Consider the following 17,711-nt stretch of genomic DNA (forward strand, 5'->3'; position numbering starts at 1 on the left):
AGACAACATACACTGGAATTCAGAGAAAATTCAAATTCATAGTAACTGATCCGGATTTTCCCCAAAATTTTATGGGTCCTTCCCTGGCCCGTGCCCCATACCTCCACCAAGTTCAGTGCAAATTGGTTCAGTTCTTTTTGTGTAATCCTGCTGACAAATAAACCAACAAACAAGAAGACAGGAGGAAAAACGTAACCTCTTTGAAGGAGGTAATAAAAGACAGATAAATGAATTATGTAAACAAATACAATAACAAAAACAAAATCCTTGGCTTGAGCCATTGTTAGTCAGTGTTTGTGTGTGAATAACTAAAACAAGCCCTCAGCCCTGGCCGTTTGGTTGTTAATAAAACACCAGAGCAGATGGTAGTATGTTCTGGGACACACAGAGAGAGAGAGTCACAAATAACAAAGTAAAGGATGAGAAGAGAAATACACGAGCGAAAGCCACCAGAGCATTCACCTTCTTTCCAGCTGCTCTCTCCTCTACTTCCTATTTTCTGTTCCACCGCTTGTGGTCAGAGGAGTCTCCTCCTACACTTTACACAGGCGTTGGGTGGTCCCCGGTCAGTGCCAGATTGTCTGCTTTTGTCCTGCTCATGTTCCCTGTCACTAGTGTGTATTCTCCTGTGTTCCTGCCCGCCAGCTTGTTCACCTCATCTGTCTGTAAACCTGATACTCTGTATTAAAAGCAACTTCACCGCATCATCCTGTCTTGTGTGCCTGCGTTCGGGTCCTCCCTGCCTGTGCTGGTACCAGTTTTGACAGAAGGTGTGAGCCTTCACAACCTATTAGAAAGAATGGCAATTGGAAGCATTTGGGGCTTTGGCAGCTCCTCAGGGGCATAGGGTAGAGGTCTTCACAAATCCAAAATTTTGGATGCGATCCAAAAAGGACCCGCGGAAAAACCCACCTGAACCTGGACATGCGTAAATTAATTTATAAAAAAAGGAACCTGATTTGGGAAGGATCTGATATACCGACACACGGACTGGAGAAACAACAGAATCAACATACTTGATTAGAGAATAGGGTAGAGAATAACTTGGACTCAGACACCCTTGGGCCAACATAAGGTGAGATAATGTGAAAATCTCTGTTGATTTGAACTCACAATTCAAATGGTCTTTGAAGTCCCTTTTTGTCTATCAGTGAGGAATTGTACTGAGCAGACATCATTAGGGGGTTTTTTTTAATCATGTGCTGGATTGAAGCTGGGCACAAATGGAATAACGGTGGTCCTGCCATAAATATCTGTGGTGAAGGTTTTGATTTACACCGATCCGTTGTATAGTTCAGAATCAGGTTTCATCTGTTGATATTAGCACCACAACGACAGTAACACGTATCTTCTTTGATCAGGCCATGTCCCGATTACTTTAGTTCCCCACAGTAACTGTTTAACTTCACCCTGTGATGTAGAGTGATGGTGGGCTGAACGTGTGCTTACAGGACTGGAGTTCATTTCCAGCTAACTTCTATTTCACCTTGTCTCATGAATAGGAGACTACTGTCATGTTTCGGTTCTCTCATTCATTGTGATGGAGTGCGGTGATCAGTTGAGCAGAATTCTTTTAGTGGAAATGTCTTTACAGGATGTGTGTTGCTGAAAAACAGACCATTCTTTCTTCAACTTCATGAGGACTGTTGTCATTCTCAACAACCCCCACTAGCATCAGAAAGATGCAGAAGAAAACACAAGCAGCGATCAAGTGATTATTGATCACTGTTTTCCTAGGATCTTTGTAGTCGCAGTAGCCCTGATTACACATTACAGGTTACCCTACTGTGTTTCTTCTTCCTCTTAATGCACGTTTTTGTTCACAAATTGAGCATATTCACTACGTGTATATGTATATATATGTATTTATATGTATATATATGTATATATATATATATATATATATATATATATATACACATATATATATATATATATATAGATATATATATACACATATATAGATATATAGATATTTATGTATATATAGATAAATAGATACATCTGTTAAGTGTGGATTCCTTGTTCAGTCGAAGTTCATTAATAGCCAGCATGAATCATTATGGGGAGAAAAAACCTGAGGAAGATGGCTGGGGCTGGTACGAGCTGTACAGTGAAAAGATAAACAGCATCTTTAAAATACGCTTTCATAGAACGGATTTTGCTGTTTTGGACAGACCAAAGTCCATTGAGCAGACATCTGTTGAGGCCGAAGCCGAAAGGTGCAACACTTGCTGCTCACACAGTGACAATATGTATTAATGTTTGCATACTTTCCCAACCTCTCAGTGCGAATGTGTGTTGTTGCCTGTCTCAATAACTGTTTTGATGGCACGTTACATATCAGGTTGTGTGATGCTCTTCTTAAGACTTCACAGAAGCTGTTTAGTCACTCTGTAGTCTTCTGACCTGGTGTTAATTAGAGATGGAGATAATTAGGAGGCTTTGGCAAGAAAATCAAGGTCTGTGAGGCTAAAAAGCCAGACAAGCTGTGTTTTCAAAGATTTTAGAGCATCTGAATGTATTTAATGATGCTTTATTCTAATCTTCCAGTGGTATTTCACAACCCAGGTTGCCTTTGGCAATATCCTTACTTAGTCTGTTCTGCATCAGGCCAGCCGCTCACACAGTTGCCATGGGAAAGAAAATAGTAAAAAAGTTTCAACCTTTCAAGGCCTGGCAGTGAGGCTTTAAACCTCTCCATCTCCAAAATAAAAGACCTAAATACAGTGTATGTAACCCAAGCTGAAGTGTTTGTACAATTAGATTAAAAAAAAAAAAAAAAGGAGTTTACGTAATTCCTGTGAAGCCGTAAGAAGAGCTGCAGGTAAACTCCGAAGTCATGTCCTGCATCCCTGAACAGTCCTCCTCCTCTTCACTGTCTTCTCACTGCTTCACCTTCCCCTGCATTTCCTTTTCTCCTCTAATGTCCCTTCTCGTTCTCCCGCTTTAATTCAGTTCACTTCTGTCCACTCAACTCTTCTCGGTTCAGTTGGGGCTCTAATAGCGTGGCACCAGGATTCAATTCAATGCTGGAAGGAAGGTATCACCATGAATTACATTCTCCGGAAAAGTATTTCAACAATCAGAACAGATCAAATTCGGTTTGTCCTTTTACCTTTCTCTCTGTCTTTCTCTAATTTCTCCTCTAATTAATTGTGTGGCTAAACAACCATTTATCACCTATTAAGAAGTGTGAAGTCCACTGGATCCATTTGTATCATTGTGAAACCTAATCGAGGACCCTGCAGTATCTCACTAATTCCATCAGTAACAGGAAAAAACAGCATTGCTATCCTTGAAAAAGTCACCCCAGACTTCATGATTGAGCTTGGTTTATACGCTACACAACAGTGAATTATCAGCCTGGCAATGCGGGCCCCAGACACCCAGTAGACCCCAAAGCCCCGTGTTAACTGCATGGTAATTCGTTTGGTAATTTCATTAAAGGAATAGTTCAACACTAAGGAAGAAAAACAAAAAAAAGCAAAAAGCACTTACTGTCTTTCATTCTCCAAGTTAGATGTTCAGATGGATATCAATCCAGGTCTGTGTGTTTAGTATAGAGCTGGGGTCAGGGTCCTGGCTTAGTTCAGTATGGGGACTGGAAGCGGGGGAAGGAGCTAGTCTAGCTCTGTCCAAAGTTGAAAAATACATTTACCAACACCTCTAATGCTAGGGGTAAGTCTGATCTCGGGAAAGCAAATAAGCCAAAACGTAGAGTATGGGTATATGCACCACTAATGCACAGTATCAAGTGACATGATAAGGACGTTCAGGTGGGTCCTGGTTTGTAACCTGATCTAAAGGGCCTGTCTTGAGGAGGGTAACTGTGTAAAATCTAGTTCTGAGACCTTCATGATTTCAGCTGATGCTGTGCTCACATGGTGCATATTCCTGAATTAATTTGTGTTTTATCAGATTCCCAAACTGCAAGACCTAGTGCCACTGAACATTCCAGCGTGGGAATACACAAGGCTCTGATTTTGGCCCAGGGACCCCCAGCAGCTTAATCTAACCATGACTATATATAGAGAGCATTCAGGAATTATTCAGATCCTTTCATTTTTTTCACATTTTCTTAGCCTTATGCAAAAAAAAAAAAAAAAATGTTCCTCATCAGTCTACACTCAATACTCTAAAATGATAAAGTGAAAACCCAATTTTAGAAAACTTTTGCAAATTTATTAAAAAGGAAAAACTGAAATATCACATTGACATAAGTATTCACACCCTTTGCTATGACACTTCTATGAAATTTAGCTCAGGTGCCTCCCACTCCTCTTGATCATCTCTGAGAGGTTTCTACACCAATTATAAGCATCATGTCTGGTTTCCTCCAGACATGATGCTTTCATTTAGCATCAGGCTGCAACACAACAAAATGTGAAAAAAGTGAAGGGGTCTGAATATGTTCTGAATGCACTGTATGTTGAGGCTCAGTTTGGGTTTAAAAGGCTAATACATGGACTGCTGATCATTACTTTTTGTTCAAAATGACCATTTTCATATCATTTCTCACAATCTTTGTAGGAGCATTAAGCCTAAACTTAAACTAGGGGTGTGGGATTTGAGTTTGACTGTGAGCAGCTATAGTGACCTTTCCTAAAAATCCTAATTGGTGGCAGAGCAATGACCACGCAGCCATTGATTCAATCTAAAAAGATGGCCAAAACCCTCAGAGCCTTTTCACCGAGCTGGGCCAGACGACTCAGAGAGGAGACTCTCCGTTGTCACAGCAACAAGCTGAGGGTAATGCTGGAGTTTGATCGTTTGTGTCTTGAATGTTCCTGCAGTGTAGATTCTTGGACACCAGCGGCTGGACGGGCCATTTCAGCCGCTACTTTCAAAAAAGGAGGAGCAACTGTTACAGACTTACACTTCGACAGACGGCGCAAAGAATTTCTATCCATCAGTATCAACAGCAGGCTCCAAAACGCATGGCTGTCACTTCAGAGGGGCCTGACGGTTGATAATCACGCCCTCAGGGGTCCAGAACTGGTAACAAATGCTGGATATTTCAAAGGCGGGGAACCCCTGTGATTAGTTCCAGGAACCTTCGCTATTTTATGTTCTTTTTCTCCCTTTTTTTCTGCACTGATCTGAGGACCAAGTCTTTCATTAACTACACTGGCCAAAGACAAGTACTCAGAGGAACGGTCATGCTCAGTGTAAAGCAAAATCTGGCTGACCTGAAGAACATCCTTCATGGATATATGTGTTGCTTTATATGTTCCTATTGCAAGCCTGGGATCGGCTCTGTTCTCATCTCCGATGAGATGCACAACAACAGAAAACAGAAGATGATAAATGAACAGTACACAGGCATTCAAAATCAGATTTAGTCCAATTCAGCTGTGTGCTCAGAGAGAATGTGAGGCACAATTCCATAAAAAGTCAAGATGCACTAATGTGAACCCGGGGCAGTTCAAAGTGAGGCGAGGATGCATCCACGTGAGTTACCTCATAAACGTACAGAGATGAGAGGAAAAAGGAGAAAGACCGAAGAGAAACGATAGACTGGACGTTCCTGCTGGTGTCTGCAGTCAGTCGGAAGCTGAGCCGATCACAAACACACACACCGGCACATCTGTCGCTAGCTCGCTTGCTACAGCTAATATCTGGATGAATCAACAACAACGTGAAACAGCATTTTATGAGTGATGAATTCACATATTGGCACTGGTTTTTACATGTAATGAAAAGTCATGATACAGGTGCATGTAAAATGACGTGTAAAACCATGACTTCCATGTGCTTTTTATGTGATGACATTAGACTTGGCAGGTCAAAACTACAATCTAGACCAAAAATCCCAAACACATAGAGCATCTGACTTTTTAAACAAAACCAAGTGAGTTGACAGGATATAATTTCACGTCCGTCAAAGCACATTCAGGCAATAAGTGAAACCTAAACCTGAGCTTCATCTCCTAAACCTAAACCACATCTCATCAAAAGCACTGACATAGCATAAGTCCAAAGCATTCATTCAAGCAGTGCAGATATACCAGTGGATCCTGATGCGTCATGCACTTTCCACTTCAGCTCGAGAACTCCGATACTATCGTGTCGATAAAGCTTCAAAGAGACAGAGAGATGGAGAGAAAGACAGACAAAGATTGACATCTCTCTGTCCTCTCTGGACATTAAAAGACTATTGGATCTAAAAGCAGATTACAGTGTGATATAGTGGACCATATTCCATCTGAGGAGAAAACAGAGATATAATTTCCTCCTCAAGCAGAAGAACAGAGTGTATGAAAAAAAGGATTTATGGAGACTTAATGGAATTATCATTTTTTTTGCTCGGCTCCCTCTTCTTTAAAAAGCATACATTTTGAGTGGCTGAGACTCCATATCAACACACTTCATCTCTGTGTGCCGCAAGTCAAATGTCAGCGTTATGGGTGTGTGTGTGTGTGTGTGTGTGTGTGTGTGTGAGCCTTGAAGTGGCACACTCACCCTAGGGGCAGTAAGGTTGGCTGGCTGCAAGGCAGCTCAAAATGAACAGATGGATGTAATCAACAGATGGTTGATATGGTGTTTCTGTGTGTGTGCCCTTAAGACATGGGGTCTGTGTGTGTGTGTGTGTGTGTGTGTGTGTGTGTGTGTGTGTGTGTGTGTGTGTGTGTGTGTGTGTGTCCAAGTCAACATGTTAGAGCTTCCAACACATGCTTCGAAAAGCTTTTAACACAGAAAACTGCTAACAAGGCTTTAAAGTATATTCTGAAGCATGAGATCAAGTGTTCATATTTATAAAATTCCTCTAATTCTTCTCTAATTTTACTCTTTACTCACTATAGCTTAATATATAGACCATACATTCCAAAATAAAATTTTATATAAATAATAATAATGGCACAAACTAATAAATATATCAACCAATACACACACACAATGATTAACAAGACATTGCAAGATAAAGTGACGTGTCATAATAACATGAGGAACTGAGCTGGATTTTTTTTATTGTGGTGGCAGCAAAACACTGCTGCACAAAGGAACTAAGAAATGGAAAATAAAAATAAAATCTATCCTTTTATTTATGAGGTGCCACTCCATATTTATAAAAACTTACTTCCATTAGAAGTCATGCAACAGAAAGGAGCATCTGCAAGTCACTACATGAGAACAGTTGGTCCATTTGCCCAGATGAAATTCTGTCAGTCTGAACTGGAGAAGCAAATCTTTTCCACCCAAACACAGTGACAAAGTGAAACCGAGGAGCTAGACCCAAACTGTCTGCTCCTTCCAGAAAAAAACGGCACTCGTCAGCACTGGATCCTTTCCCTCTCTCACCCCTTTTGAATCTGCAGATATGAGCCATCAAAGAGGAGTTGGGTTGGTAAACATGAGAGCGCTGGTTCAGTTTACTTTCACCATCTCTGGGTTTTACAGTCTGCAAACACTCAGCTCACGCTGTTGCTATAATCCTCCATGGCTCTACTGGAGCTGCTTCAGTCACTCAGCTAAGAAGGTCTACTGGCGCACTGCTACAGGTCCAGGTGCTCTGTCTACTTTCCCTGAATAAACAGCATTTCATTGGAGGAGGCTTAGTATTACTGTATTCATATAAAAGTGTAGAAAGTGTTTGGCTTGTTTACGTTGCCTATCTCTTATATTTTGTCAAAGCAGTGGAAGCACTTCCACCTGTTTGTTTTGTAGGTTGTAAAGTGAAAAAAGTTCAAGAGAAAATGGATGATAGTTGCTAACCATTTTCATTAAATCACTATCTTAGGATTATTATTGATTTAGTTCATTATCTTTAAATTACAAACTATTTTATATTCATTTCTCAGAACAACTAATTATGTTATGTGTGCTGTATTTAATTTACATTGTTACCTCAAGATATACGACTCATGTAAATGCAATTATGTCATTATATTATCAGGTGACACGTATTCCCCTTATATCCACCTTAAATCTGTGATCATTTTTTTCAGGTTTGGTTTATACTGTAACAATATCCAACGGCTGGTGGCACGCTGGTGGAGTTTCATATTCAGTTTTTCTTCAAAAGAAAGACTTTCACATTGGTTTTGTAGAAGATGACCCGCTTCGTTCATGGTGACCGCAGCTGCTCTCCTCTTTACAAGACATACTAACTTCTGTCAACTATTAGCAAATGACCACAACAGTACTTTGCATGCCAATCAAATAGCAGCAGGGCAACGGACAGTCAGCCTCGCCTGGCATCAAATTTGTAGCATCTGCTTTCATTACCAAAGACTTTGGACATTTGTGTTGTTGATTGCCTACTCGGGCTCTTGACATTGTGAGCGCAGGTTCATCTCCACGCAGAGATCTCTCCAGCTGAGAGCAATTAAAACACAAATTTTAAAACCATTCTATCAGCCACTGAGTTTAAATTGTTGAATAATAATTTTCTTTTTTTTATGTCGTGAATTAATCCATAATTATATTAATTTCTAAGTTACTCAAAACCACTCAACTACATTTCCTCTATGGTGCCAGCAGGAGGGGTTCTGCCCCACTTGCTCTAAATTGCCAGACAGGGAGAGTCTAACAAAGAGATGCCCTAAAGTTGCATTATTGGAAGTGTAGGATCCAGTGTTTTTGGAGCTTGGCTCATACTAGGGACTAACAGTAAGGATATATTGGCCTCTGGTGCATTGATTCTGGCCATTATTTTTAAAATCTGTCCCCCAACTTTATGGAGGTGCAATAGTAAGTTGCTGGAGTATTCCTTTAAGACAGACGAGTCGCATTTCAATGAACAATGCCTTTATTCTGCGTTGTTGTTGGAGATGGTACAGGAAATATGTGCAACTGTTGTGACCCAAGTTCCATACTCAGCTTACCCGATGACAAATCAGCGACCCCCATTCTATGAGGAAGACCATGACTTGAACTTAAATGCTAGTACATGGACCTTAAATTAAGATTTTTTTGTTGAATGTGAGCAGTGTTTCCATTCTCAGGATACCAAGATAATATGCTATATGTCATGATGATGAACCTCAAAAACGAGGATAGTGTGACAGTATGAACCAAACTCTCGGCTTCTGTTAGTGATAACAAAGATCAGATTCACATTTGTGAATTGGCCTCGAAACTCTCAGGTCATTTTCATTTTAGACCTGCAACCAATCAGAGCAACAAATGTGTGAAGTAAGTGCAGTTGTTTCTTTGTCTTTCAACCCTTGTGTGGTGTTCGGGTCTACGGGACCCGTTTGTAATGTTTGCTTAAAGAAAATTGATGCGATTCATTATTTTTTCAATTTCAGACTCATTGGCCTTGGCTCATTTCTGTGAAGAAACATATAAAAGCACATATTTTCAATGCCTGCACACTGTACACCCCCCCTACACATTTATATTACATATGTGGTGTTCAGGTCAACTGGACCCCAGGGTAGTAAAAGTGTGGAAATTGTAGGTGCTGTGTACCTTCACTCTGTCCTCCTGCTACCTGGGCCTGCTGTTAGTGTGTGTGTGTGTGTGTGTGTGTGTGTGTGTGTGTGTGTGTGTGTGTGTGTGTGTGTGTGTGTGTGTGTGTGTATGTGTTTGTTTTCATATGTCTGCATGCATGCGTGCTTGTGTGAATTTTATTTTTCTGCACTATTCTGCACTATTCCAAGGTTGCAACAAGGTTGCAACATTGTTACATTTCAAACACCTACACCTGTCTGCTCTCACATTCTCGCACACTTCACCCTCTGTCTTGCGGGAACCATTTTATATTTTCTCACACTCTGTCCCAGGTGCAAATTGGGGGCGGGACAGATATAAATAGCTTTGCCTCTGTGGCTCCTTATCACAATCAATCAAGATGGCGAAAAGATTCTCTGCTCAGAGGGCCTTAGGAATGATTTTAAAGAGTCTGACAGTGAATTTGAAGAAGAGGATGAGATTGATCATCAGCCAGCTCCAAAAAAAGCCCGTCAGCAGCCAGGCTGAAGACTAGCCTGTCAGCAGCCAGCAAGTGGAGAAATCTCAAAAAATGGTGAAATTAAATGGTCTTCTTGCCCAAGGAATGAGCCACCTGCAAGGCTGCCAAAGCGATAAAGATGCAACCAGGGCCCACACAGATGGCGGTTACTCATGTGCAGGACATCAAGTCTACTTTTGAACTTTTCATCATGGATGCCATCCAGAAAATCATTCTGGACTGCAGTAATTTGGAGGGAAAGTGTGTTTTTGGAGAGAGGTGGATGGAGATGGACAGAACCCATTTACGTGCATACTTTGGGGTTCTTATCCTTGCTGGAGTTTTCAGATCCAAAGGGGAATCCACAGAATCCCTGTGGGATGCAGAAAATGGCAGAGGAACTTTTCATGGCAAAAATGTCTCAGTGGACATAACAACACATGTGATAACTTTTTTACTTCACACAAGGACAGGACAGGAGCTCGCAAAGAGGAAGCTGACAATGGTAGGAACGGTATGGAAAAACAAGCCAGAGCTCCCACCTCAGCTGTTGACTACAAAGAACAGGCTTGTTATTGCTCTTGCTTGTAACTAGGATAAAGTAAACATCTGTTAAGTATTTTTTGATTTAAAAACCCAATAATGCGGTGGGTCCACCAGACCCTCGAACACTGGCTGAGTAACAAAAACATGAACACCATACAAGGGTTAAAGAAATGATACCATCCAGTTCGTTAAATACTATCACAATAGCAGTTTCAACAGCCCTCTCCACATCAGCGGCAGCCATCTTGTTAACAAAAATGCTGTCAGTCATTGTATCAAACCCACCCCATTTTAGATAAATGGTTGTGATTGGCCTGGCCTCTTTAAGGGCAGATGGAAATCTGTGTGATGGGAGGGGGGCCTCACCAATCTGCGAGAGCGAATAAACATAAACTCATTGATCGGTCTTGTTTATACTAAAAAGTCAGGTATTTGACTTAACTGAAGCATTGATGATTACTGTCAGGACAAGACTTCTCCTTACTAAGTAGTATTCAGCTGGTTAATGTAATTTATTGAGTGCATCTTTCACAATAGTAATATTTTAAAGGCTGTAATTAGTGGTTGTCTTGTCCCCCAAACCTCCAAAACAACACATATAATTGTTTACTGATTTGCCACATCTATCTGCAGGACAGCACTGATCTACCACCAGTAGATCAGTGTCTTCTCACTCGGTGACAAGTTCTGCAGCTCTTTAACAATCTCATACTACCTTTTTTCCAGACAGAGAAGAGTCACAAATCACAAATGGCTGCTAGAGGTCCTTGTCTTTTAGGCATTAGAACAGGCAGATGTGGAAGGTTTGGTGGATGTAAGTGCTGCTGAAGTGGAAATTTCTGGCTCAGTTTATAAGAAAAAACACATTGTGAGAAAATGGCCTTTAAAAATGTGTATTGTAATTGAAATCTACAGATGCAAATAGACAAAGTGTGGTAAAATAAACACTTTAATGTGTATTTTGGATGTTTTCTTTCCACTAGACTGAAAGAAAACATGTTATGGAAGCAAAATAACCGAAAATCTCAAAATTGAGCGGCGCCTGAAAATAAGATGTTTGTGCCTACGGTGTCGTGCCTTAATTATTCTGTAAACCTTTTCTTTCTGACATTGCCCCTTCTTTCCATTCAGTCTACCATACTATTGATGTATGAATACATTAAAGATATTGGCAAAGCTGACGCTTTCAGCCTTTCCATCCAGTACAGGTACTGACCTTCACAGCTGCATATCAGTCACACCTTTAAGCTTCATGCAAGTTACACACTTAAGCCTGATTAAAGAGGACACACATCTGCAGAAAGACGGTGCGAAGAGGTTGAGAGATATACAGGCTTCTTACCTTTCATGCCAAACTTGGACCGTCGTCCATACTTGTTGACGAGAAGGAAGAGAACCACCAGCATCACACAGGCAAACCCTGCCAGGCCTACTGCTATGGAGACCTAGAATCAAGCAAATCACCACAGTTACACAGCTTCTGTGCTTATATAACAGGAAGCATGTTTCAAACACCTTTAGGATTAGAGAAATGATGTTGGTTTTTTCAAAGTGGCCTCAGCAGGCCTTAGGGTTGGTGATGTTGATTTATCTGGACTCCTGTGGTCCGGAGTATGATGTTTCTACAGCTATGCACCAGATTTCCAGGGAACGTGCTGTGAGCATTTGTGGTCCCCAGAAGAAACTTAATGTTTAGTGACCCCTGGCTTTTCTTCTAGTGGTAGTGTCAGGCCTACATCTCTCATTTCCCACACTAGATTTCTGTCGTCCACATAGGATGAGCCGGTTTTCATTTGGACATGCTCAGGCCAAACTGTCAATTTGAATATGAGATATTGTACAATCAATGAAATGGGATTCACTGCACAGTGTGCACATCACTCGTACTGTACTGAAATGTATGTGTAAAAATTGCTGAATCACTGTTAAACGGGCTTTTGTGGTAATTCAGAAGGGTTGTCGTAAACAGGCTGTCCAGTAGCGAAGATTGTAGTGTCTCAGTGCCTGAGAAAGCCTGCGCTTATTATAAATTGTTCCTACTGGAATTTGTTATTCAGAGAAGAAACTAACCATGACCTTGGCCTCATAGTAAGTTTCGTACGAGACGCTGGTAGTGGAAGGGACTGCTGCGCAGATTCTGCACTGTTTCTCATGTGTGGAGTCTGTGTCCTGGGCCCAGAATAAATACATTAATTTAAGACTGTGGAGACTGTGGTTTTTACGCAGACTTTACATTTTGAGGCCCCTCTACTGGTGAGGATCCTCAGTATGTCGTTAGTTCTGTCCAACGTTTTCTTATCATTTATTTTAATGGAACACTGCAGCCTCAAAAGGTTCCCCAGTAGGACTTCGGGTGTCTTTATTTCCATATTTGAACTTTTTTCACATTTTTATTCACCTTTCCATAGGACAACACCTCTTTGAGTCATACACACATACAGTTGAATTCAAAGATGCATGAATACAGGCATTTATGTTTATCTGAACACAGAAACACGTGAGAGTCAAATGAACACAAATACCCTTACCCACTACGCTCCTTCACAACCTCAGCCTTGACGGTTATATTTTTCCAGTCAATTACACGAAAAAGATGAACTCAATTACATTTCTAACCAACTCTCAGACTCACTAGCCACCGGGGGATTTCAGCAGATAGAAGGAAATGGCTGAGAGTGAATGGAGGAGAAGAAAGGGCTAGATTAAAATAGCATCCTCTGCTTCTTCAACTACATTTTTTGATTTTTTTTCTTCTCCTTTGTTAAATTTCTTTTTCTTTGTCCCTTTGCACATCACTGGTATTTTAATGTAATGTTCATTAGGTTGATGGATTCTCTCAGAGTTTGCACACAGTGAGACAGTTACTTTTGTCAACTAAATTATTCCGTCAAACCATTTCACAAAAAGACAATACTTAATGAAATGCTTGACAATGGGACATTTTTAAATGTCTGTCCGTGCGACAAGCAATAGGAGACTGTCCTCCTTTAAAACACAAGCCCATAGGTTCTCTGTGCAAGCAGGTTACTACAAGCTGTAGAAGCCTATAAGAAACTATATTAAAATGTTAATGTTAACTTTAAAATGAAAGTGTAATTCTACATAGTATTACAACTTTCCACATATGTATGTTTTACTGGAGTAAAAATAAAACATAAAATGCTATAATCCCATTTGCATTTTTGTTTTTACATACTTGTATGGACATTCTGGGACCATATTAAAATGAAAAAGGAAAAGCTGTCTTTTATAGTTGCACCCCCGCTGAGAAATTTGATTTGAAAATTAAAATGCAATAGAAACAAATGTCACCTGATTTTCCATTTAGACAAGCAATATTCAAGTCATAATTAAAATGAAAATGCAATTTTCTAACAACTTAAAAACGAAAATGAAAACACCATTTGACATTTCATTTTCACACGAATGCAAATGGCAAATGCAATAAGTGAAACAGCACCCCCAGTCTATTGCACTTACTTTTACATGTCACCACTGTCTTTTGGTGTCAAAATGAAAATGAAAATGCAATCAGCAACTACCACAACTCACTTCTTGTACTGCCTTGCCGATGAGGAATTGCAGTCAAATTGTTCACACCCTGGCACCGGACAGTGCTAGTGTTGGAAGTGACTGTGAAAGTCTGGTTCTGGTAGGTAGCCTATGGAGTCCTACTTACAGAGGATGCCTGATGACTGAAGACCCGCTTTAATGAGAGGACTGACAAGTTGCATTTTCAACAGCTTTTCCAATTTCATTTTAATATGGTCATTGAATGACTATGTGAAAATGAAAATGCAAATTAGTTTACATCATTTTAATTTTGAATTTTACTCAAATAACACATACATTATAATTATAATACTATTGTGGAGTAATATTTCCATTTTCAAGTTTACATAATCATTTTAATATAGTCCCTGTAGGCTTCTTTATTGTTAGGCGACCTCTGGCGGACATAGTAATTATGATGAGAACAAAGGAGGAAGTCAGGTGACGTGATATAAAAAGCGTCAAAAGTCCGCACAGAAGTAGATGGATGGGTCGACAAAAACACAGACATGCAGGGCTTTCACATAGGAGACCGCTGTTTATTTCCTGTTTCAAACCAATAATCATTATTCCTCGTTTTATTCATGACTTGTCCACAACCTCAACTGCGTGTTTACTAGTGTAAACATGACGACAAAGGTCCTCTAACCTTAAGGAAGAACGTATTTTTATCCTAAACGACGATCTTTTCCTAAACCTAACCAGGTAGTTTTTGTGCCTAAACATAATCAAATGGTAACCGTTCCCCAACCTTAACTGCATGCTTTTTGTTGTTACCATGACAACGGAGGTCTAGTACACCTGCCACTGTTATGCTCCTATGGGTTGTATTATTGTTACCATGATGACGCAGGTCCAGTACGCCGGCCTCTGGTACGCTCCTAAGTGTCGTAACCGAGGGTAGGGACAAACGACTTATCGTTGGTTGTTTAGGTTGGAGGACTTTTTGGGCAAAAGTGTAAAAACTACTTCAAAAGTACAAGTTGAAGCAAGTGGAAAATGTATTATTATTAATACAAATATTCGTATATTGTCTCTTGCAACAAGAAATGGTGTCCATGACCGATGGGGACGAACGCACGCAACTCAGAGTGAGGGTTTTAATCAGGACTGTACAATTTCTCTGTGTTTGTTTCAAGAATTTAAAGGAGTGCAATTTTCAAATGTCATAACAAGCAGTGAAAAATTTTTGTTTGTGACCTTTGCTGGCCAAAATGACAACTATCACTGGTATGTTTAGCTGTAGTTCATTAACATTATTGTCTAAAATGGCAAACCACATATTAAAACCTTTGGCTGGTGGACCATCAAAAAATCCATTTAAAAAATCCATCAAGTTTTTCTTTGTACCTGTGATTCGGGGGGCCCATGAGAGCATGCTGCGGCTCACTGGCCAATCACAACCAAGTTTCAACCCTCACTGACCCAGAAGTGTGTGATTATGTCTGGCTCAAACTTAATCCTATTTAATACAATCTAGATCACCAACACAATTATCAATAGAGGCCTGGAGTTCTTTTACAGAAAAGAATAGCATTTTAAATCACAATATTGTTGTTCAACTCTTGCAGTAATTATGAGCTTTTGAGCATGGGCTTGGTTTCTCCACCTGGGCGATTTGGGAAAATGGAAGAAAAATAAGCCAAATTCCTCAGCCAAACACTTGACATGTTTAATATTTCGGTCACTCACCCCAAAAGTCTCCTCCTCAGGTTTGTGAGTCTCTGCAGTTGGGGTTACTGGTAGAAAAACACAAGGAGATACAGACTGGGTTTATAAATCACAGCAGTTTACTGCCCTGCTGCCTCTGTAGGAAAATTGCAGAGACTGTCTGAAGACATCACACATAATAAACCACAGAGCTACTGAAATCAGTAATAAAACACATAAAACATGAATAAAAGAGCTGCAGACACAGGGAGGTCAAATACACATAACTTGGTGATCAACGTCATGAAATTCTATTGTCATCTGTTCATTAACAGATAATAAAAAAATACTATCCTTGTAAGGATCACGATGCTCATTTGGTTTTTTTTTTTAGACTAAGGCTCAACAGAAAAATTAAAAAGCCAGTATCAGATAGATACATATTCTGATGAAATTGCAGAGATGTAAACTTCAGTTATAAACGATCTCTTGGTGGCATTTCCTTAGAATTTAGAAAACTCAAGTTTACCATAGTTTTGTTTTATGTGTTGCTGCTCACTGGTGTTTTTTAAATGTAACGGTTTACTGTTTTATGTTATCTTGACCAGCCAGCGGTTAACTGAAACTAATTAATTGAAAGTGGGTGAACATTGTCTCTGATTTCCCAAATAACTTGTACCAAATCTCATAGTTCTTTCCAGATAACTCGGAAATTACTTTAAATTATAGACCTGTAAAATAAAGTGTTACTGTTAAGTGTATTGTTAAACTGTAAAATATATTTACTTGGACATATTTCAAAAAGAAATACAGTATGTATATAATGTTTATGTTCAAAAATATGTTTCCATATCCAATCTCAGGTATCTATATCCGTCTTACTTTCAAATATCCAGTATTCATTGGGCTCTAGTTGAGACAGTTTCAAAGAGATCTTGCATTCAAAGTCATTCAAAACTTACCGTCTTTTTTTAAATGTACATAAGTATCGAAAGTAAAACTTTATGCAGAATTAAATTATTATTATCATACACCCAGCGGCCACTTTAACAGGCATACCCTTTAAAAACGAATGCAATTTTATACAACAGCGCAGCTATAAATTCTACCATAAAGAAATAATAATGTTCAGTTTTGATTAACACTATTAGAGAGGTATTCATTTGACTATGCAGCCACCGAGCACTTAATTAGGACAACTGTTGATTCATACAATTATCCAATCAGCCAATAATATGCCAGCAGTGCAACACGTAAAAACCTGCAGCTACAGGTCAGGAGCTTCAGGTAACGGTCACATCAATCATCAAAATGGGGAAAAAATGTGATCTCAGAGACTTTGACCGTAGCATGATTGTTGGTGCCAGACAGGCTGGTTTGAGTAGAGACTGAAATTGCTGATCTCACACACAACAGTCTCTAGAGTTTTTACTCAGAATGGAGCCAAAAACAAAAAAAAAAACATCCAGTGAGCAGCAGTTCTGTGGATGGAGACGCCTCGTTGATGAGAGAGGTCAGAGGAGAACGGCCAGACTGATTGGAGCTGACAGAAGAGGGTTTGGTCAGAATTTGGCATCGACATTATGAATCCATGGACCCAACCTGCCTTGTGTCAACAGTCCAGGCTGGTGGTGGTGGTGTAATGGTGGGGAATGTTTTCTTGGCACACTTGGCCCCTGAATACCAATCAATCATGGTTTGAATGTTACAGCCTGCCATTGTTGCTGATCATGTGCTTCCAATTATAACCTATACTGTCATAAAACATAGTTTTATGAGCCAAACATGTTTTAAATGGCAAATCTGACTTGGCGGTAACTCTGTCTGTCAGACTCTTAGGAGTAGAGGCTAAAAGTATCATTGAAATAACTCAAGTTAAGTGCAAGTACATTAAAACTGTACAGTAGAGCACTGGATCACCAGTAACCTTGCTGTTTACCTCCTTTCCTGCCACTACACATTCTGATCCTGAATCATGCCTTCAACAACAGTAGGGCACGATTCAGTTCAGTAATCTTCAGCGCAGTCATGTCCTATAATGAGAATATTTAGAGCTGTTGCATGA

At 39.9% G+C, this 17,711-nt stretch overlaps 1 protein-coding gene across 1 annotated transcript in view; it reads right to left on the bottom strand.

The window, feature by feature from the left end:
* The window catches only part of ntrk3a (neurotrophic tyrosine kinase, receptor, type 3a), a 223,015-nt gene that overhangs the window by 77,696 nt on the left and 127,608 nt on the right, over nt 1–17,711 (bottom strand). The window contains exons 11-12 of the mRNA XM_040133118.1: nt 15,689–15,735; nt 11,787–11,889 (exon numbers count right to left, since the gene is read on the bottom strand). Of these exons, the coding sequence (XP_039989052.1) occupies nt 11,787–11,889; nt 15,689–15,735 (150 nt within the window). The remainder of the gene's footprint in view (nt 1–11,786; nt 11,890–15,688; nt 15,736–17,711) is intronic.

The sequence above is a fragment of the Xiphias gladius genome, chromosome 8, assembly GCF_016859285.1.
Source record: "Xiphias gladius isolate SHS-SW01 ecotype Sanya breed wild chromosome 8, ASM1685928v1, whole genome shotgun sequence".
Taxonomy (NCBI): domain Eukaryota; kingdom Metazoa; phylum Chordata; class Actinopteri; order Istiophoriformes; family Xiphiidae; genus Xiphias; species Xiphias gladius.